The sequence below is a fragment of the Ovis canadensis genome, chromosome 3, assembly GCF_042477335.2.
Source record: "Ovis canadensis isolate MfBH-ARS-UI-01 breed Bighorn chromosome 3, ARS-UI_OviCan_v2, whole genome shotgun sequence".
Classification (NCBI taxonomy): domain Eukaryota; kingdom Metazoa; phylum Chordata; class Mammalia; order Artiodactyla; family Bovidae; genus Ovis; species Ovis canadensis.
This window is the reverse complement of record NC_091247.1, coordinates 159,225,604-159,246,511: the sequence shown is the minus strand read 5'-3', so window position 1 is coordinate 159,246,511 and position 20,908 is coordinate 159,225,604. Positions and strand designations below refer to the sequence as shown.

The window sequence follows — 20,908 nt, the reverse complement described above, 5'->3', positions numbered from 1 at the left end:
CAGTAATCCAAGTCTATGCCCCAACCAGTAATGCTGAAGAAGCCGAAGTTGAACAGTTCTATGAAGACCTACAAGACCTTTTAGAACTAACACCCAAAAAAGATGTCCTTTTCATTATAGGGGACTGGAATGCAGAAATAGGAAGTCAAGAAACACCTGGAGTAACAGGTAAATTTGGCCTTGGAATATGGAATGAAGCAGGGCAAAGACTAATAGAGTTTTGCCAAGAGAATGCACTGGTCATAACAAACACCCTCCTCCAACAATACAAGAGAAGACTCTACACATGGGCATCACCAGATGGTCAACACCAAAATCAGACTGATTATATTCTTTGCAGATAAAGATGGAGAAGCTCTATACAGTCAGCAAAAACAAGACTGGGAGCTGACTGTGGCTCAGATCATGAACTTCTTATTGCCAAATTCAGACTTAAATTGAAGAAAGTAGGGAAAACCACTAGACCATTCAGGTATGACCTAAATCAAATCCCTTATGATTATACAGTGGAAGTGAGAAATAGATTTAAGGGCCTAGATCTGATAGATAGAGTGCCTGATGAACTATGGAATGAGGTTCGTGACACTGTACAGGAGACAGGGATCAAGACCATCCCCATGGAAAAGAAATGCAAAAAAGCAAAATGGCTGTCTGGGGAGGGCTTACAAATAGCTGTGAAAAGAAGAGAAGCGAAAAGCAAAGGAGAAAAGGAAAGATATAAGCATCTGAATGCAGAGTTCCAAAGAATAGCAAGGAGAGATAAGAAAGCCTTCCTCAGCGATCAATGTAAAGAAACAGAATGGGAAAAACTAGAGATTTCTTCAAGAAAATTAGAGATGCCAAGGGAACATTTCATGCAAAGATGGGCTTGATAAAGGACAGAAATGGTATGGACCTAACAGAAGCAGAAGATATTAAGAAGAGGTGGCAAGAATACATGGAAGAACTATACAAAAAACATCTTCACGACCAAGATAATCACGATGGTCTGGTTACTCACCTAGAGCCAGACATCCTGGAATGTGAAGTCAAATGGACCTTAGAAAGCATCACTACAAAGAAAGCTAGTGGAGGTGATGGAATTTCAATTGAGCTATTTCAAATCCTGAAAGATGATATTGTGAAAGTGCTGCACTCAGTAGGCCAACAAGTTTGGAAAACTCAGCAGTGGCCACAGGACTGGAAAAGGTCAATTTTCATTCCAATCCCAAAGAAAGGCAATGCCAAAGAATGCTCAAACTACCGCACAATTGCACTCATCTCACGTGCTAGTAAAGTAATGCTCAAAATTCTCCAAGCCAGGCTTCAGCAATACATGAACCATGACCTTCCAGATGTTCAAGCTGGTTTTAGAAAAGGCAGAGGAACCAGAGATCAAATTGCCAACATCCACTGGATCATCGAAAAAGCAAGAGAGTTCCAGAAAAATATCTACTTCTGCTTTCTTGACTGTGCCAAAGTCTTTGACTGTGTGGATCACAATAAACTGTGGAAAATTCTGAAAGAGATGGGAATACCAGACCACCTGACCTGCCTCTTGAGAAATCTGTATGCAGGTCAGGAAGCAACAGTTAGAACTGGACACGGAACAACAGACTCGTTCCATATAGGAAAATGAGTATGTCAAGGCTGTATATTGTCACCCTGCTTATTTAACTTATATGCAGAGTACATCATGAGAAATGCTGGGCTGGAAGAAGCACAGGGTGGAATCAAGATTGCCGGGAGAAATATCAATAACCTCAGATATGCAGATGACACCACCCTTATGGCAGAAAGTGAAGAGGAGCTAAAAAGCCTCTTGATGAAAGTGAAAGAGGAGAGTGAAACAGTTGGCTTAAAGCTCAACATTCAGAAAACGAAGATCATGGCATCTGGTCCCATCACTTCATGGCAAATAGATGGGGAAACAGTGGAAACAGTAACAGACTTTATTTTTCTGGGCTCCAAATTCACTGCAGATGGTGACTGCAGCCATGAAATTAAAAGACGCTTACTCCTTGGAAGAAAAGTTATGACCAACTCAGACAACATATTCAAAAGCAGAGACTTTACTTTGCCAACAAAGGTCCGTCTAGTCAAGGATATGGTTTTTCCAGTGGATGGATGGATTTGAGAGTTGGACTGTGAAGAAAGCTGAGCGCCGAAGAATTGATGCTTTTGAACTGTGGTGTTGGAGAAGACTCTTAAGAGTCCCCTGGACTGCAAGGAGATCCAACCAGTCCATTCTAAAGATCCGTCTTGGGTGTTCTTTGGAAGAAATGATGCTAAAGCTGAAACTCTAGTACTTTGGCCACCTCATGCAAAGAGTTGACTCATTGGAAAAGACTCTGATGCTGGGAGGGATTGGGGGCAGGAGGAGAAGGGGATGACCGAGGATGAGATGGCTGGATGGCATCACTGACTCGATGGATGTGAGTCTGCATGTACTCCGGTGTTAGTGATGGACAGGGAGGTCTGGCGTGCTGTAATTCATGGGGTGGCAAACAGCCGGATACGACTGAGCGACTGAACTAACTGAACTGATTGATTTAGTTTTTCTAAAGCTCACTGATAGTAATACAGAATGGTAAGATGCTCAGTCAGATGATTGAGGAAATAACTGTTTCAAGCCTGATGAAGGCTTTATAACAAAGGCAATGGCAGTGAATGGAGAGACGAATAAAACAGAGCAGAACCCTATGGTTTTTGGCGCACCCCTCCCACCTCACTTCCATGTCCTCTGCCTGTCTTTTGTCTGTGGAAAACTGTAGTCAAAGAATAAGTTTAATCAGAGAAATGAGAATCTGCAGAAACAAAGGAAAACAGTCAAAGGAGACCAAACAATAATAATGTAGTCATTAAGCATCAATCTTTTGGCCCTCATTCTTCCTTATGGTCCAATTCTCATATCCATACATGGTTACTGGATTTGAACTGTGGTGCTGGAGAAGACTCTTGAGAGCCCCTTGGACAGCGAGGAGATCAAATCAGTCAATACTAAAGGAAATCAACCCTGAATATTCCTTGGAAGGACTGCTGCTGCAGTTGAAGCTCCAATACTTTGGCTATCTGAAAACCCAACTCACTGGAAAAGACCCTGATGTTGGGAAAGATTGAGGGCAAGAGGAGAAGGGGACAACAGAGGATGAGATGGTTAGATGGCATCACTGACTCAATAGACATGAGCTTGAGCAAACTCTGGGAGACAGTGAAGGATAGGAAAGCCTGCCATGTTGCAGTCCACAGGGTCGCAAAGAGTCAGATGTGACTAAGTGACTGAACAACAACATTAAGCACAGTCAAGGACCTTCAGTTTCTTCTCAAGGGCTATAGATCATACTCTGAGCCATATCTTGTGAGCTGTCTTATAGATACTGAAACCCCCATCAGATGGAAGAAGTTAACTACATGACGACCAGACTATACCCATGACATAAGCTGCCACAATTCTGAGAATTGGCATCAAAGAAATGGAAACAATCTGGGCCTGGAACTGAAGACTGACCACCTAATACAACCAAGACGACACTGGTCAGATGGCCGATGACCAACCTGAAGATGACAGTCAGAGCTGACTGTGCCGCTTCTGCATGTAGCAGCCTCCCTCTGCCTGAAAGTTCTGGTCCCACTGGTTGTCAGTGGAGGGGAGTCGGCCTTTGGACAGATGCTCACCCTCACCCCCTCCAGTTGCCAGCATCTGACATAAAGCAAACTTTCCTTTCCACCAACCCGGCCTGTTTATTGGCTTTGGAGTGGTGAGCAGCCGGACCCCACATTTGTGAAAACAGTAAGAGATGTCAAGATAGTGGAAAGCAGGAAGCTGTAGGGCTACCTGCCTTCCCACGCTGTTTCCAACAGTGCGAGAAAAGTAACCCTCTATCTTGTATAGACACTGTCCTGCTATTTTCTTTTCTATGTAAGTGAATCTACTCCTTAACTGATGCAGGCAGGTGATGACAGCATAAGTTAAAATAGAGACTATCTCAGGGAAATTAGGTTTGGGTAAAGGCAGGCTGGTTTCCATAGCTGAGAAGATGTTAATAGGCTCTGAGGAATACACCTTTACACCGGACGCCAAACTTAAAAGCCATGACAAGAATAAAATGAATGAGGCAGCCCCAGTGTCAGAAAAATCAATTGCCAGAAGTATAATTAGCCCTTGTTTTTATTGAGTGATGATGTAAGCACATAAAATTAACAGGGATGATACTGCAAACTAGTTTTAAACTGCAAAATCACTTAAAAAATTGAAAGATAGAAGTAATTAAGAATGCATTTCCTAAGTAATTATTCTTTTTATTTAGAACTGGAAACCGTTTTCATTTTTCTTTTTTCCCCTCCTCTCCCTTTTGCCCTTCCTTCCTTGTTTCTTTCACATCCAGGTTTCAGTATCTGATCTTATACTTGGCATCGTAATACAAAGTATGTTATGGACTGAATTGTGTCCCCCCAACTCATAAGTTGATGCCCTAATGGGACTTTATTTGGAAACTGGGCCTTTACAGTGGTAAGTAAGGTTAAATGAGACCCTGAGGGTGGGACCATGGTCGCACGGGATGAGTGTCCTTATGAGGAAACGTGGACACACACAGGAATGCACGGACACACAGAAAAGGCCGTGTGAGGGCTCAGTGAGAAGGTGGCCATCTGCAGACCAAGCACAGAGGGGCCCCAGGAGAGAGCAAACCTGCCAACACCTGAGCAAGGACTTAAAAAATGAACTGCTGTTGCTTAAGCCACCAGTGTGTAGTGCTTTGTTACAGCAGCCCAAGCAAAGTAACACAAGGTATAAAATTCAGTTTGGGCAGCAGTCCCCAATCTTTTTGGCACCAAGGACCAGTTTCATGGTAGACAGTTTTGCCATGGATGGGGAGGGGGGCAGGGATGGTTTCCTGATGATTCAAGCACATTATATTTATTGTGCACTTTATTTTTATTATTATTATGTTAGCTCCACCTCAGATCATTAGGCATTAGATCCTGGAGGTCAGGGACCCCTGTGGTCTAGCAGATAAGACTCCATGCTTTCACTACATAGGGCACTGGTTTCATCCCTGGTCAGGGAACCAAGATCTTGCCTGCCTTGAGGTGTGGCCAAAAGACAAAAAAAATCAGTCTAGATTTTTTTCATTAAGAGTTTAATTTTAGGTGTTTAATTTTAGTGTTTTAAGAGTTTAATTTTATTCACTTGCATGATGAAAAGTAGGTCTTCACAAATGTAGGTACTTTTGAATGTTGATGGAATTTTGGTATAATAGTTTTTATTTTTGGGCTTCCCTGGCAGCTCAGAGGTTAAAGCGTCTGCCTGCAGTGTGGGAGACCTGGGTTCGATCCCTGGGTTGGGAAGATCCCCTGGAGAAGGAAATGACAGCCCACTTCAGTATTCTTGCCTGGAGAATCCCATGGACGGAGGAGCCTGGTGGGCTACAGTCCACAGGGTTGCAAAGAGTCGGACACGACTGAGTTTTTATTTTTAGTGCATCTACACCTCAGAGAAATTTGTAAAGTTTGGATACTCCAATATTATACAACTTTGTTTTTAATACCACAATACTGTGCAGATAAATATCTTCAATTTGTAGCTATCAATTCACATTCCTATTAATTTAGGAAAGTGAACTAAGCAATGTTGGTTCTTATTCATAAAGTTTAAAATCAGAAAAAGGTTTTGAGGATCAGTCTTCAACTCTACAATTTTGTGATTGTAGCTCCTGCCATTAATTTGATTTTTGGAAGCCAATTTTAGCATAGAAGAGTCAGCCAGATAATTTCCTGCCAAATTTATTTCCTACAGCCCCCATTTTGTTAAAAATGAGAAAATCCAATCATACTTTTGTGTAACTATTTGCAACTGCACGTGCCAAGAAATGTTCAAAGTGTTTAGACGAAACTGGAGTGAACTCTGGCTCACTCTCCAATGCTAGAAAGGCAGGGCAAGAATAGTTCTACCTTCTCTTAGAAATCACCTCAAAACACAAATGGATGGCAAATAACAGAATGTAAACTCTATCTTCAGCAAACCTAGATACATAGGGAACCATAATACATAAGGAAACTTAACTAAGTTCAGTGAAAGGCAAATGAGCGGTGGTGTTAAGAAGCCAAGTTTCTCTGACCAGAAACTTTTTTTTTTTTTGGCCGCACTACACACAGCACGTGGGATGTTACTTCTCAGACCAGGGACTGAACCCGCAGAACGTGCGGTGGAAGCACGGAGTCCTAACCGCTGAACTGCCAGGGAGGTCCCTGTCCAGAGACGTTGGAGAAAGTCCAGTCCTCCAAAGCAGGGGCCCCGGCATGAGGCAAAACAATGTTTTGTTTGGAACACTAGAATGGTTGCAATGACTGGCGGACAGAAAGTGCCCTAGAGCCCATTTGGTACCAAGGAAAAGCCAGGAAGGTGGGCTGAGAGTACCTCCAGACGAGCCACAGACTGCAGGAGGCAATCTTAGTGAGGCAGGGTGGCAGAGAGAAATTCTGCATTGTGATTGGCCTGAAGGTGCTGCCCTCTGCTGGCAGAGAAAGAATGCACTCATCACAGGAACTGTGAACTGGGGGTAAATTTTGCATCCTTCCAATTCATGAAGGAGACCTTCATGTAGGAGACCTGGGTTCGATCTCTGGGTTGGGAAGATTCCCTGGAGAAGGGAAAGGCTACCCACTCCAGTATTATGGTCTGGAGAATTCCATGGGCTTGCAAAGAGTCGGACAGGAGTGAACGACTTTCACTTTCACTTTTCACTTTCAATTCATAAAGTCACTGCATTTAAAGATAAGCAATAATTTAAAGGGAACTACTATAAGGTGGTAAAGCATCTGTCTACAATGCGGGAGACCCGGGTTCAATCCCTGGGTCAGTAAGACCCACTGGAGAAGGAAATGGCAATCCACTCCAGTACTATTGCCTGGAAAATCCCATGGACAGAGGAGCCTGGTAGGCTACAGCCCATGGGGTCGCAAAGAGTCGGACATGACTGAGCAACTGCACTTACTTACTTACTTACTATAAGACATATACTAAGTTAATATTACAAAAAGAGAGAGGGAATAGAAAAACAAAGAAATAACAGATGAAGGATACTCGTGAGAAAAAGACTGTTATAGAGCAACTGATAAATATGACCAAATATATTATCACAAAATTTAAAAAATACATGTCTCTGTAAAACAAGAGATGATAGACATGAGAGCTCAAGAAAAACTGGGCAAGGCAAGATCACTGAAGGAGATGAAACATGAGTTCATAGAGATAAGGAAACAAATGGAAAAGAAAAATGCCCCTTCTCTTCCCTCAATGGAAAATCCTGCTGAGTTTCCTGCTCTGTGCTACTCAAGTACCATTTTATGTTCCCTAACTAGACAGCATATTGAAAAGCAGAGACATTACTTTGCCAACAGAGGTCCGTCTAGTCAAGGCTATGATTTTTCCAGTGGTCATGTATGGATGTGAGAGTTGGACTGTGAAGAAAGCTGAGAGCCAAAGAATTGATGCTTTTGAACTGCAGTGTTGGAGAAGACTCTTGAGAGTCCCTTGGACTGCAAGGAGATCCAACCAGTCCATCCTAAAGGAGATCAGTCCTGGGTGTTCTTTGGAAGGAATGATGCTAAAGCTGAAACTCCAGTACTTTGGCCACCTCACGCAAAGAGTTGACTCATTGGAAAAGACTCTGATGCTGGGAGGGATTGGGGGCAGGAGGAGAAGGGGACGACAGAGGATGAGATGGCTGGATGGCATCACTGACTCGATGGACGTGAGTCTGAGTGAACTCCGGGAGTTGGTGATGGACAGGGAGGCCTGGCGTGCTGCGACTCATGGGGTCGCAAAGAGTCGGACACGACTGAGCGACTGAATTGAACTGAACTGAACTACATTCAAGGAAAGTTGGACTCTCTGACTGTACATGTTGGTGTTTTTTTCTGACAAATCACCATCATCTTTTAATGAAACTATAAGATAGTATGGAGATAAATGAATCATAAGCAGAACAAAATCTAAGAACAGAATAAAATTAATTAAATTAAAAGCAAAGACTTATTTTTAAAAAATCAGAGTGAAATTAAATAAATGCAAGAACCAGTTCCTTGTACAAAAGAAAAGCTAAATAAAAATAAACCACTACCAATATAATCATGGGGAAAAAGAATAAAAGGACAGATACACTGGATACAGAACCATATTGGGAATATAGTTATAGAAACCAAGGAAAAATGACAAGACCCAAACAAGAGACTATGTAATTATAAGCAAATACATTTGAAAAACTGAATGAAATGGAGTTGCTTTCTTTTTTTCTGAGAGAATACAAATGATCAAAATGACCTCTAAAAGGATCTAGCAACCCCACTTCTGGGTATATATCAGAAGGAAACAGAATCTGTATAGAAGAAATGGCTTTACTCCTATGTCATTGGATTCTTATTCACAATAGCCAAGATATGGAAACAACCAAAGTGCCTGCCAATGAATGAATGGATAAAATGTGGGATATATGTATATATACAAGGGAAATCCCTTAGCCATGACAAAGAAGAAAATCCCGCCATTTGCGACAACATGGATGAACTTGGAGGAAATTATGCTAGTGAAATAAGCCAGAGAGAAAAAGACAAATACTGTATGAGCTTACTTATCTGTGAAATCAAAAAATAAAGCCAAACTCATAGAAACAGAGAGTAGAATGTGGTTGCCAGGGATTGGGGGGGGTGGGAGAAATGGAGAGATACAGGTCTAAGGATGAAAACTTTCATTTATAAGATGGATAATTTCTGGGGATCAGAACTGGCATAGTGCTATATTGTATATGTGATGCAAAGAAAGTAAACCTTAAGCCTCTCACCAAACACACACACACACACACACACACACACACACACACACACACACACAGGAACTATGTGAGGTGAGAGATGTGGTAGTCAACTTGGTGGTAATCATTTCAGAATATACATAGATATCAAGTCATTATATTGCACACCTTAAATACATATAATTTTGTCAATTATACCTCATTAACGCTAAAAAAAAATGAACTCAAATGACAGAACTATCTAAAGAATATGTACAACAGGATAAGACTGCCTGACTTAAGCGTCAAGAAATACAGACATCACAAGAGTCTCACTATCTAGGAGCATGACAGAGCCCAGGTTCCACCTTTTTGTCAGTTCCTCTTGTATTGATTGACCTTTGCAAATTCTAAGGAAAGCAATTATAGGCTTTTCTTAGAGTTTGCAGGAAGAATAAAGGGCTATAAGGGGCCCATAAGCATAAACTCTTGATAAGGCAAAAGGACATGAATATAAGGGTCAAGAGAAAGGGGTGTGAAAGAAGCTGGTCCCCAGAGGCAGGTCAGAAACAGTCTGCATCAATAGAATTGAGAGTCATCCCACTGTGAGACTTCTTTAAACTCACTCTTTTCTCTACCAGCTTTGATTACGCCATCCTTTTTCCCTTTTCATTAATTAAGTAAAAATTCACACTGTTGGTACTTGTTAACTGTCTGGTCCTTCAGCTGGGTAACGTCTTCCACAAGAATCAGGAAGCTGTCTCTTCGTGCAACCTTATACCCATCATGTACCTTCTATTATACCAGTCATTACATATTTGCTGAATGAATGCATGCGGCAAGCTTGCCATTTTTGGACTAGAAGCAGAGACCAATAAGAAAGGTGCCCACAGAGAAAAGAATTCCTGGCCTGTAGAGGAAGATGTGTGTAATGGAGGTACAATATCCTATTGGTAATGGGACAACTGTTATAGACTTGAAGGTAAAAGTCTTCCTGAGATATGGTCTGCCGAGAGGCTGCGCAGACAGGATGGAGAGAGAACATCTCACAATATGCTATATCATGGGGGGAAAAGGTCTGCTTCTATACCTTCCTTTAAAAAGTCAATTTCACAAGCATTATCTGGAGAGATCAGGTTTCAGCTCAATATCACAAGGAAAGGGGGAAAAAGACAGACTTTGAGATCTTGGTAAACAACAAGCTCAAGATGAGCAACAAACAGGGGACTTCCCTGGGGGTCCAGTGGTTAAGACTCTGCACTCCCAGTGCAGGGGCACAGCTTTGATCCCTGGGCAGGGAACTAAGATCCCACATGCTACAAGGGGTGGCCCCCCCAAAAAATGAGTGACAGGAAGTGATCGCCAGAATTCTTATGCTGAGGTAGACTGTGCTGATAGGCTCTACAGTCTCCAGGGATGAAGCTGACAGGCTTGAGTTACTTGAGTGGCTCTGGACTGCCAGACCGTAGTATGACTTTCCTTTCTGAGCACTACACTTGTACAGAGTTAAACTTGAACATCGTCAGAAGAGAGGCTCCCAGGATGATAAAGATGTTCAAAAGTAAGTCACGTGAGGAACAGTGAAAGGAACCGGGGCTATTTTGCTCCGAGAAGGAAAAGTTCAAAAGAGGCACGAGGGCTGTCTTTGAGCAGCTGAGGGGCTGTCAAGTGGAGAAGGCTTTAGTTCGGAATGACCTTGAGGGCAGAACTGGAACTAATAGGCCGAAGCTACATGCTGACACATTTCAGCTCAATACAAGTGAGAACGCAAGCCGTCAGCTCTTAGTACAGGGAGCTGGGAGAGCTGCCTTAGCAGTTAGGGAGCAAGCTGTCACTGCAGGCCCTGCAGGCCATGCCGTGTGACAGCAGGCAGCCAGGCTGCATAGACCATCAAGGGCTGCCCCGGGTGTCAGACCAGCTGACTTCAAATTCGCTCCCAACATCGAAATCCTGTGGTTTCAGCTTCCGTGTTCCTGACAAGAATCACTTGAAATGAGTGACGTAAAAGTGCTTTATAAACTCTAAAGCATTATTATTAATTTTTCTTCATCTTGTAAGATGTCAGTTCTAATTGCCATTTTCTCTATATCTCTGTTCTCTCGCTTCAAACCTGTAATGATTTTTAACTTATAAATGCCAAATTTCTTATTATGATGACTACTATTCCCCATCTAGGATTTCAAATTTTCAAAATCTCTCCTAAATAATAAATGGTTCTTCATCTTTTATAAATGAGGGACAAGCCTTACATTCCACATGCTAAACCTGGGCCTGATCTTATTGTGTATAAGGATAGAGTAGCTAAGTTCTCGCACATCACTTAGGGGCAGAGCTCCTTATAATCAATAGCTCACTGAAATCTGTGCAACAAAAAGTTTCCACATTAGTAAATAAACAATAAACAAACACATTAATAAATAAACTTCAGTCTACATTGACAGAATTTGAGTTGGGTCCTTTATCCAGAGTGCTCTCTGGGATCTCATGAACTCACCGGGAGTAATAATATCTGTTCTTTGATGGCATAGCTAACTTTTCACAAGGTATTTGGACTTGGAAAAGTTACTTGCCAGATAAATGAAAGCCCCAATCCTCTTTTGGGTCTTATTTTTTCCACCCAACTCCAATGTCATCTCTAACAAGTAATGACTTGAAAACTTTGAAATATCATTTCTTTTCTGTCTTCTCCGCCCTTCAAAGGATTTAACAGAAAGTGACATAAGCAGAAGTGGGCTGAGAGGAAAAAACTAGAACCAGGAAGACAGCAAACTGGATACAGATTCTCCTCAAAAGTAGTTACCTAATGTACAAAGCAACTCCCTCATCCACACATGTGTTCTCCAAACCATTTATCTATTTGAGCAGAAAAGGAGGCTGGAATTTATACAGAGCATTAGAGAGACGGTAAGGTCGCAAAGAGTCGGACAGACCTGAATGATTAGCGCAACACACACACAAAGCTTAGATGAGAATACAGAGAGTTTTTGATTCACTTCTCTTTGGATGCTAAGTATCATTGAGAAGGAAACATATTTTTAAAAGAAGCCTTATGGACTTCCCTGGTGGTCCAGAGGCTAAGGCTCTGCACTCCCAACGGAAGTAGCAAGGGTTCAACCCTTGGTGAGATAACTAGATCCCACATGCCGCAACTACAGATCCCATGTGCCATAACTAAGACCCGGCACAGCCAAATAAATACATAAATATTAAAAAAAATAAATTAAATAAGTGTTTATATTCTGTCTTCTAATGCTTTTTGGTACTCAGAATCTGTTCTGAGGTTTAAATTTTCATACAGGTTACACTTCATCACATGAAGATGAGGTTTGTGAAGAAAAACTACTATATACGTTTGCATACTATGATTAGGGCTTCCCTCGTGGCTCAGCTGGTAAAGAATCTTCCTGCAATGCAGGAGACCTGGGTTCATTCCCTGCGTTGGGAAGATTCCCCTTGAGAAGGGAATGGCTACCCACTCCAGTATTCTGGCCTGGAGAATCCCATGGACTGTATAGTCCATGGGGTTGCAAAGAGTTGAACACGACTGAGCAACTTTCACTTTTCATACTAGGATTAACAGTATAGAAAACTCTAAGGATGAGTACTGGAGGAAACCCCTACAAGTTGCTATGAAAAGTCAGGAAGAGGCAGGAATAAATGGGGTCACAAATCTTTGGCTCATCTCCTTGCATGCCTCCAGCATTCTCTATTCCATCTTTGTGCAGAGCTTGCTGAAAAAGTAAGAAAATGCAGCTGGTCTTCATTGACCCAACATATCGTGTGGTTTGCCTCATATTAATCTATGCTTGAAGAACAAGCCCTGGATCGAACACTTGGACAGCAGTAGATCTAACGGGGGTCTCCTAGCGTTGAATAGATGATCATAACTGTTTAGCATTAAAGAGGAGGAAATTCAAGGCCACGATATTCAATGTGTTTGCTATGTTTGCATTCATGTAGACACAAGTAGAATATTCTTTTCTTAGAGCAAAAGGTGGATCTTTGAGAAACATGAGCTTCACCAATGATAAATCTCCGGTTCCCCATGGCTAGGACATACCTTGATTCCCATAGCTGCTTTCTATTCCAGAGCCATCCCATGAATCCACGGCACTGTCCACGCTGGGCACAGTGGAGGGGTATGTGTCACTGAGTTTGCTTGGCTTCTGTGCTGGAGATGGGTCCTCCACATCTCCCAGGTCACTCAAGTGGCTGGCAACAGGGAATTTCTTGGGACTTGATGCTGATTGGGCTTTAAGGAAAAGAGCTTAAGTATCAGAGTAAATATAAATACAAAGATATGCCAACACCCCCTGGCTGAAGAGTCATTTCCCCAGAAATACACACGTAGATATTTGCACATTCTTTTAGGGAAGGAAATGCACTGGAAATCCTTAATTGTGGCTCTTGATCCACTCACCATCTGTCTGCTTCTTAATTTTCAAGGTGACAGTCTCTCCCGCCATCTGTAACAAATGGATGGCTTCACTCAGAGGCTTCCCCTTTAAGCTGCTGCTGTTGATGGCTAGGATCCGGTCTCCTATGTGGATCGCACCAGTTCTGAAACACCAAATAACAATAGGAAAGGCAGAAATAATCCCTGAATGCTACTGAATGCAAATTCCCTGACATGCTTCATATATTCACAACAGTAAAGACTTGGCAAGGGTCTCTCGACGTCACTCCTTGCTGTCTCCTGGGCAATGTTATAAGATGACTGCTTCCGTTGTGAATTACTTTTCAGTTTCAAATACAGTTAAAAAAAATGTTTTAATTAGTTTTTAAAAAAGACTTGTGTGTTTTTAAATTCCAAGAAAGTAGAGTTAGCTGATAACACTCTGCAAAATCCCAAGGAAACAAACAATATTGGTCAATCAACACAGTGATGTTTAACATGGAGCAGTCCTTCTTTCTACAGACTTAGAAATGTTGAACACAATCAGTGTCCCAGCTTACTGGAAGCAAGGCTTAGACAAAAGACCCTGGTGGCGATTCCAAGGATTGAAAAGGTTGAACTCAGGAATCAATACATTTTTTTTTTTCCTGTGGCCGTGTCACGTGGCTTGCAGGATCTTAGATCCCAGTTCGCAGGGATCGAAACTGTGCCCCCAGTAGTGAAAGTGCAGAGTCCTAACCACTGAACTCCCAGAAAGGTCCCAGGAACCAATTTGTTTGATGGCAATTCTGTCACCTACCAGCCGTGTGACTTGGGCACTTTATTTTCACCTGTCTAGGTGTCAGTTTCCTCATCACTACAATGAAGAAAATCATCTCACAGGGAAGCTCTGAGGACTAAATAGGAAAACACATGTAAAGGCATTAACGTTCTGCCTGAAATGTGGAAAAAGAAAATTAATTTACTGATCAGCAGAGAAACCTTTAATGTTTCCCCTTCTCTTCCCATCCTCACTCAATTCTGAACTAGCAGACTGGAAGTTATAATTCTGATGTTCACTATATCTATCTTTGTTTGGAAGCACAGGTAGGGAAGGAACAGACTCAAAGCAGTCAAACTCAGGAAAGGTTCAGTTTTATTTTTTGGCCACCATGCGGCATGTGGGATCCTAGTTCCCCAATCAGGGATCAAACCCACGTCCCTTGCAGTTGGAGCTTGAAGTCTTAACCACTGGACTACCAGGGAAGTCCCCCTAGGAAAGGTTTACGCTTTCAGATCTCTTGGGCTGAAGGACATAGAGTGGGAATCCCATGTGCTAGCCTCTGTGGTGCTGGTTCACTTTAAACACACGAGTGAAGGAAGCCAACTCACAGGCTGCTCGTGCCTGAGTGATCTGACCCCAGCCTGCTCTGGGGGTGGTGGGCATCGTTGGTGACACTGGGTCACACAGGTTATAAGGGGCTGCCTAACGAGTCTACTGATGCATCTACTCTTGAGAAATATTTTTTTCCTGAAAAAAAAATCAATTCATTCTTTCATAAAGAGTCTCCAGGGAGTTCCCTGGCAGTCCAATGGTAGGACTCACGCTTTCACTGCTGTGGCCTGGGTTCAACCCCTGGTTGGGGAACTAAGATCTGACCAAAACAAATCTCCAGTTTATGGAAGAGCCATACTGTAAGCCATAGAACACTTGACTAGGAGGTTGCCAAACCAGGTCAATATTAATCATTCCCTCTTGTCTCTCTTAACAGATGAAACCTAGGATGGGGGGATGGCTGGAGGGTACCATGTCACAGGTGTCTCTGTCAACATCAGAATGCAAAATTTCATCAGACCAAATGGCAACCCACTCTAGTATTTTTGCCTGGAGAATCCCAGGGACAGAGGAGCGTAGTGGGCAGCCATCTATGGGGTCGCACAGAGTCGGACACGACTGAAGTGACTTAGCAGCAGCAGCAGCAGCGGCAGCAGTGCCCTCACCTACCAGATGAGGATGCTGGATGAGCTGATTTCTGAGGTGCCTTGCAGCTCCAAAATTCTGTGCTGCTGCACCTCTATTTTGCAAACCATTGTCTTCAAGTGTCAGCAGGAGCAATGTATGTGTACACCTGAGCTAGGTTACTGGAGGATAGATCTGGTTATGGCATTTGGAATATGTCCCTCAACATTGTCTTGGAAAGAAAGAAGTGTGAGAGGTGGTGGTGGGATGCATGCAGACAGAAGCAAACTGCCAAAGGGACCAATGGGCATTCCAAACTTCAAGATCTTCTTAGGTCCCCACACTGCTGTCTGAAATCTTTGAAGACGAAGCTTATGCCAGTCATTCTCTCAGCAGCTAAGCCGAGTACCTGTCAGGTAACAGAGGCTCTGTAAACACTGGCTGAATTGAATCAGACAAGCCTTTTAACCTCCTTGAACTTTAGTCTCCTCCTCAAAATGGACACAAGATAAATTTACCTCTAGTCGACTGTGGTCAGTTTATACGTTTCTGGAGACTAATATCAAGGCTAAGCCCAGCACACTTTTTAACTGCTTACAAGATGCCCTTCAAGTCAGAGCTCTGCCTGAGAGTTCTCAAACTCTAAAATCAATCCTTTGTGCCGATTTTAAAAAGTCAACAGATAAACAAGCTGGAGAGGGAAGCATGTTTTTATGCGGCGGTGAGGAAGGAAACCCGTTTCAGACACAGGTAATTGTAGCAGTTGATTCAAACGGTACCTTTCAGCTAATCCCCCTTTAGTGAGGCTTGAAATGATTATAGGATCAAACGGCTCTTCAGTTCCTGAAATTGTGATGCCAAGAGGCCCCCCGTAGCGCTTCAGCTCCACGGTGTAAATAATTGCTCCGGAACTTTCTTGTTCATCTGCAGTAAATGCCAATGAATCATAATTGGTTTCTTTGGAAGAAGCACAGTAAAAAGACACATATCTTCATACGTGAAATAAATTCAAAACATCATCATCAAAGCATTATGTCTCAGAAAATAATTATTTTGGGAAGTAGCATTTCCTTACTTGGCTGTAAATTCTAATATGGGGTGCTGCTGTCATCAAGGGTCTAGGAAGGGGTTCTCTGCCTAATGACTTATGTTTTAAACCTGTGAGAGAGCTACCCAGCTGGCACTTTAATATGGTGTTCCTGCCTTGCACAGTGCTTGCCTAGTGTTTTGTGAGTGTGTCATAAATATCTGGGCACTGAACACATAGCTAAGGAGGCAACATGGGTGGAGAGAGTCATGCAGTAAACAAAGAGATTGGGCCATGCAATCCCTGTTTTCAGGCTTTACAAGCAAGCTAACTCTCAATAGAGGAAAGTTAATTTTACTCATGGTTAGAGCAAACTTTAATATATGCATGGTTAAGTGGGGCTTGGAAATCTGCAGCCCCTTATCTATCTTTTCATTGACTGTGTCTTAAAATGCGAATATTCACAAATACACAGATATTCAAACAGAGGGTTTTTAAAAAATTGTTTGTTGTAGCTGATTTACAATGTTGTGTTCATCTCAGTTGTAAAGCAGTGATTCAGTTAAACATATATCCACTCTTTTTTAGATTCTTTTCCCAAAATACAGGTTTGAATGATTTTTCTCCCCTCTGTTCTTGAGACTAGAAGTCATGTAAATAACATTTCAGTAGTATATACCATGTTACCACACTGTAGTGACCTAATTTTTACCATTTAATGTTAGTATGAAGGAAAATATTTGTGAGTATGGTCTGCTTGAAGCCTTGGCTTGAAAGATATCATGGGACACCTTCAACATGGTTGGGTGTTTTGACAGCGTCAAGGTTGCAAATATGAAGTCTCAGAATTCAGAGGGTTTTATTTGCTGATGACATGCTGAAACAAAACATTCTGAGTATTTCTTGTTTTATTCCTTGGGCCTGGGAGCTGTGAATGGTTAAGGAGTTGTTCATTGCTGTACCAAAGGATACAATGAAATGGTTCAGTAGACACTTTAACAAAATAGTCAGCTTTTATAGTCAAGCTGTATCCCAGTGAAGCATTAACACAGTCACATTTCTGCAATGAGCAGCTGTTCATTTATGATATGAGGCCCTAAAATAGGAGGAATAGAAAAGCTTGAATTAACAATTCAATTATCTGTGTGTGCAGTGAAGAATTACAATGAATATAAAATAGAAAGGTCTGTAGAGAAATGTAGGAAGCGATGTGGACTCTCCAGCCAGCACTGTCTTCACTTGTGGCCAGTTTAGGAGTTTGGGGATGTACCCATCACCTCTACTTCCTCACTGCTCCATCTACTCAGAAGAAACTCTATACAAAGAGAATAAAAACCATCTCCCACATGGCAATGCTTAAATCAACACCTAGGGTATAAACATCTTCAACGTTAGACTCAAATTTATACTGGCAGCTGAGAATCCTCCACATCAAGCCTTCAACAGCTCTATTTGGTGGTTTACACACTTCTTCCAGGGTTCTATTTTACTTGTGGTCTATAGGCTGGTGATGGCCTGCCAAGCAGCTGCTGAGAGAAACACCAGGATACAGAGTAACCAAAAATGGAGGCAGAGTCACAGGTCTAACTTTTTCTACACTGTGACATATCATTACCCATCAGAGCTGGGTTTTACATAAACGATTAGGGTATTACTGGAAGAGTACACGTACTTTGCAGTCTCTGCCAACAACTATATTCTGCATAAAATTCTAGGTGAGTCATTTGATTAGTAAACCTTGGTACAGTAAATGCTATCGAGGAGGCACTCTGATGTGCCTGCCAGTGGGAAGATCTGGCCGTTTTACTGCCCTTCTTCCTTATAGGGTAAGCATGAACACTGGCATGTCAATGGGCACCAAGCATTCTGGATCTCAGCTCTTTACGGGAGTTGTGGGAAATGCCAGTTACCAAGTACATGGAACCCAGCTGCCCAGAGCCCAGAAATCTGTGTGGTTTCCATTGAAACTTCAGTCCAGATGAAACCAACTGCTGGCCTGTAGGAAGCTGAGCTGGGTGCAGTCCCACTCTCTAGGAGGTTGGAGAGAAACTGACTCCAGTTAGCTTGTTCTTCAGTTAACCCAGTTATCTGAACCCACGTAATAGCAAGTGCCCTGTGTTATTTCTGGACAATTTTGCAACTTGTAAAACTAAGATGACAAAATAACACCAGGAAAGGAGTAGCCATGTTTAGGACAGTTTCAGGCCACTTTATGTAGGGGGACACTTTTAATCAGGCAGCTGAGGTGTTTCAATAACAAAAGGCACTTATTAGGGTACTCAATGAGTTTAAATAGTGATGAGATGCAAGTCAAGAAAATGGCAGTATATTAATGAAGATGTGATGCTATATTTAGACAATGTCAAGAATGTAGCTGATTTCTGATTTATTCAACAAATAAACCCTTGGAAACAAAAGCTTGAAAGATTTAAGAAACATTACAACCAAACGCAATGAATACATCTTTTTGGATTCTAATTTAGACAACTGTTTTTAGAAAAACTTTTCTATCCATGTATATGAAAATCAGGGAGACAGGAACATTGAGTAAAGACTGGCTCCAAATTGGGAAAGGAGTTCGTCAAGGCTGTATATTGTCACCCTGCTTATTTAACTTATATGCAGAGTACTCCATGCGAAATGCTGGGCTGGATGAAGCACAAGCTGGAATCAAGACGGCTGGGAGAAATATCAGTTATGCAGATGATACCACATTCACGGCAGAAAGCAAAGAACTCAAGAGCGTTTTGATGAAGCCTCTTGATGAAGGTGAAAGAGGAGAGTGAAAAACCTGGCTTAAAACTCAGCATTAAAAAAACTAAGATCATGGCATCCGGTCCCATCACTTCATGGCAAATAGATGGGGAAACAATGGAAACAATGAGAGACTTTTATTTTGGGGGTCTCCAAAATCACTGCAGATGGTGACTGCAGCCATGAAATTCAAAGACGCTTGCTCCTTGGAAGAAAAGCTATGATCAACTTAGAGAGCATATTAAAAAGCTGAGACATTACTTTGCTGACAAAGGTGTGGCTAGTCAAATCTATGGTTTTTCCAGTGGTCATGTATGGATGTGAGAGTCAAACTATAAAGAAAGCTGAGCATCGAAGAATTGATGCTTTTGAACTGTGGTGTTGTAGAAGACTTTTGAGAGTCCCTTGGACTAAAAAGGAGCTCCAACCCAGTCAATCCTAAAGGAAATCAGTCCTGAATATTCATTGGAAGGACTGATGCTGAAGCTGAAACTCCAATACTTTGGCTACCTGATGCGAAGAATTGACTCATTGGAAAAGACCTCGATGCTGGGAAAGACTGAAGGCAGGAAGAGAAGGGGACCACAGAGGATGAGATGGTTGGGTGGCATCACTGATGCAATGGACATGAGTTTGAGTAAGCCCCAGGAGTTGGTGATGGACAGGGAAGCCTGGAATACTGCAGTCCATGGGGTCACAAAGAGGCGGACATGACTGAGCAACTGAACTGAAAAATTATTGCTATTGTGATGATACTAAGTTATGAATTTTAGAAGTCTTTTACAAGAGTATTGTTTAGGCATACATTAATAATATTTGCAACATGCAATGATATGATGTCTAAAATTTCTTCAAAATAATTCAGTGTATGGGTGGGATGAGGAAATTAGGGTGGGAGTAGATCTAAAGCAAGGTTGATTCCAAGTTAATAGCTATTAATGCTACGTGATGTAGGATGGTTCATTACACAGTCTTTATTTTTAAAATATATTTTCATATTACTTTTTAATTTACTTTTAAAACTTTTTATTTTATATTGAATTATAGCTTATTAACAATGCTGTGATAGTTTCAGACGGACAACAAATTGGACTCAGGCATACATATACATGTATCCATTCTCCCCGAAACTCCCCTCCCATCCAGGCCCATCCAATTAAGGTTTTGGTGGCACAACAGTAAAGAATCTGCCTGCCAATGTAGGAGACACTGGTTCGATCCCTGGGGAAGGAAGATCTCCTGACAATCCACTCTGGTATTCCTGCCTGGAAAATCCTATGGACAGAGGAACCTGGTGGACTACAGTCCCCAGGGTCACAAAGAGTCAGACACAACCTAGTGACTAAACAACAGCAACCAGATCCTATGAGCCACCTGCCCACCAAGCAGGGTGCCACGTGCTCTTCAGGAGGCCCCATCTCAGCTCTGCCCAGTTGCTGATAGCAATGGCTTTTCCCTAAATTGTTTTCCTACTTAAGATCCAGTCTTTGTCCTTCTCTGCCACATCTATTTTCACCAGCCCTGTCAACACTGAATTCTTTCTTTTTCCTTCTCAGAATATTCTGAAAGCGATAAATCTGAATATGTGGCTCTCTCTTCCTTAAAGCTTTCCATTAGTTCCCCGATTACTGAAGAATAAAATGCAACCTCTTGGCATGAACAGGGCTGAAGCCTCTATGTCTTCTGCCATCCTTTCCCATTCCAATCCAATCTAATTCTCTCCCCAATGGTCCCTTTGAAAAGCACTTGTCTTGCATCTTTAATCTTACACATGTTACTCCTTGGGCACAGACATCTTCCTTCCTCTGGAGAATTTTATTCTCACTTTCTACAAACTTTTAGGCTTTTTATTTTGTATTGGGGTATAGCTGATTAACAATGTTATGACAGTTTCAGGTGAACAACAAAGGAACTCAACCATACGTATACATGTATCTATTCTCCCCCAAATTTCCCTCCCGTCCAGGCAGCCACAAACATCGAACAGAGTTCCATGTGCTATAGAGTAGGTCCTTGTTGGCTAT

At 42.1% G+C, this 20,908-nt stretch overlaps 1 protein-coding gene across 11 annotated transcripts in view; it reads right to left on the bottom strand.

Annotated features, from left to right (window-relative positions):
- The window catches only part of GRIP1 (glutamate receptor interacting protein 1), a 762,378-nt gene that overhangs the window by 45,259 nt on the left and 696,211 nt on the right, over positions 1-20,908 (bottom strand). For all 11 annotated transcript variants that reach the window (XM_069584696.1, XM_069584697.1, XM_069584701.1 and 8 more), the window contains 3 exons: positions 15,883-16,027; positions 13,189-13,328; positions 12,829-13,020 (listed from right to left, as the gene is read on the bottom strand). In XM_069584696.1, the coding sequence (XP_069440797.1) occupies positions 12,829-13,020; positions 13,189-13,328; positions 15,883-16,027 (477 nt within the window). The remainder of the gene's footprint in view (positions 1-12,828; positions 13,021-13,188; positions 13,329-15,882; positions 16,028-20,908) is intronic.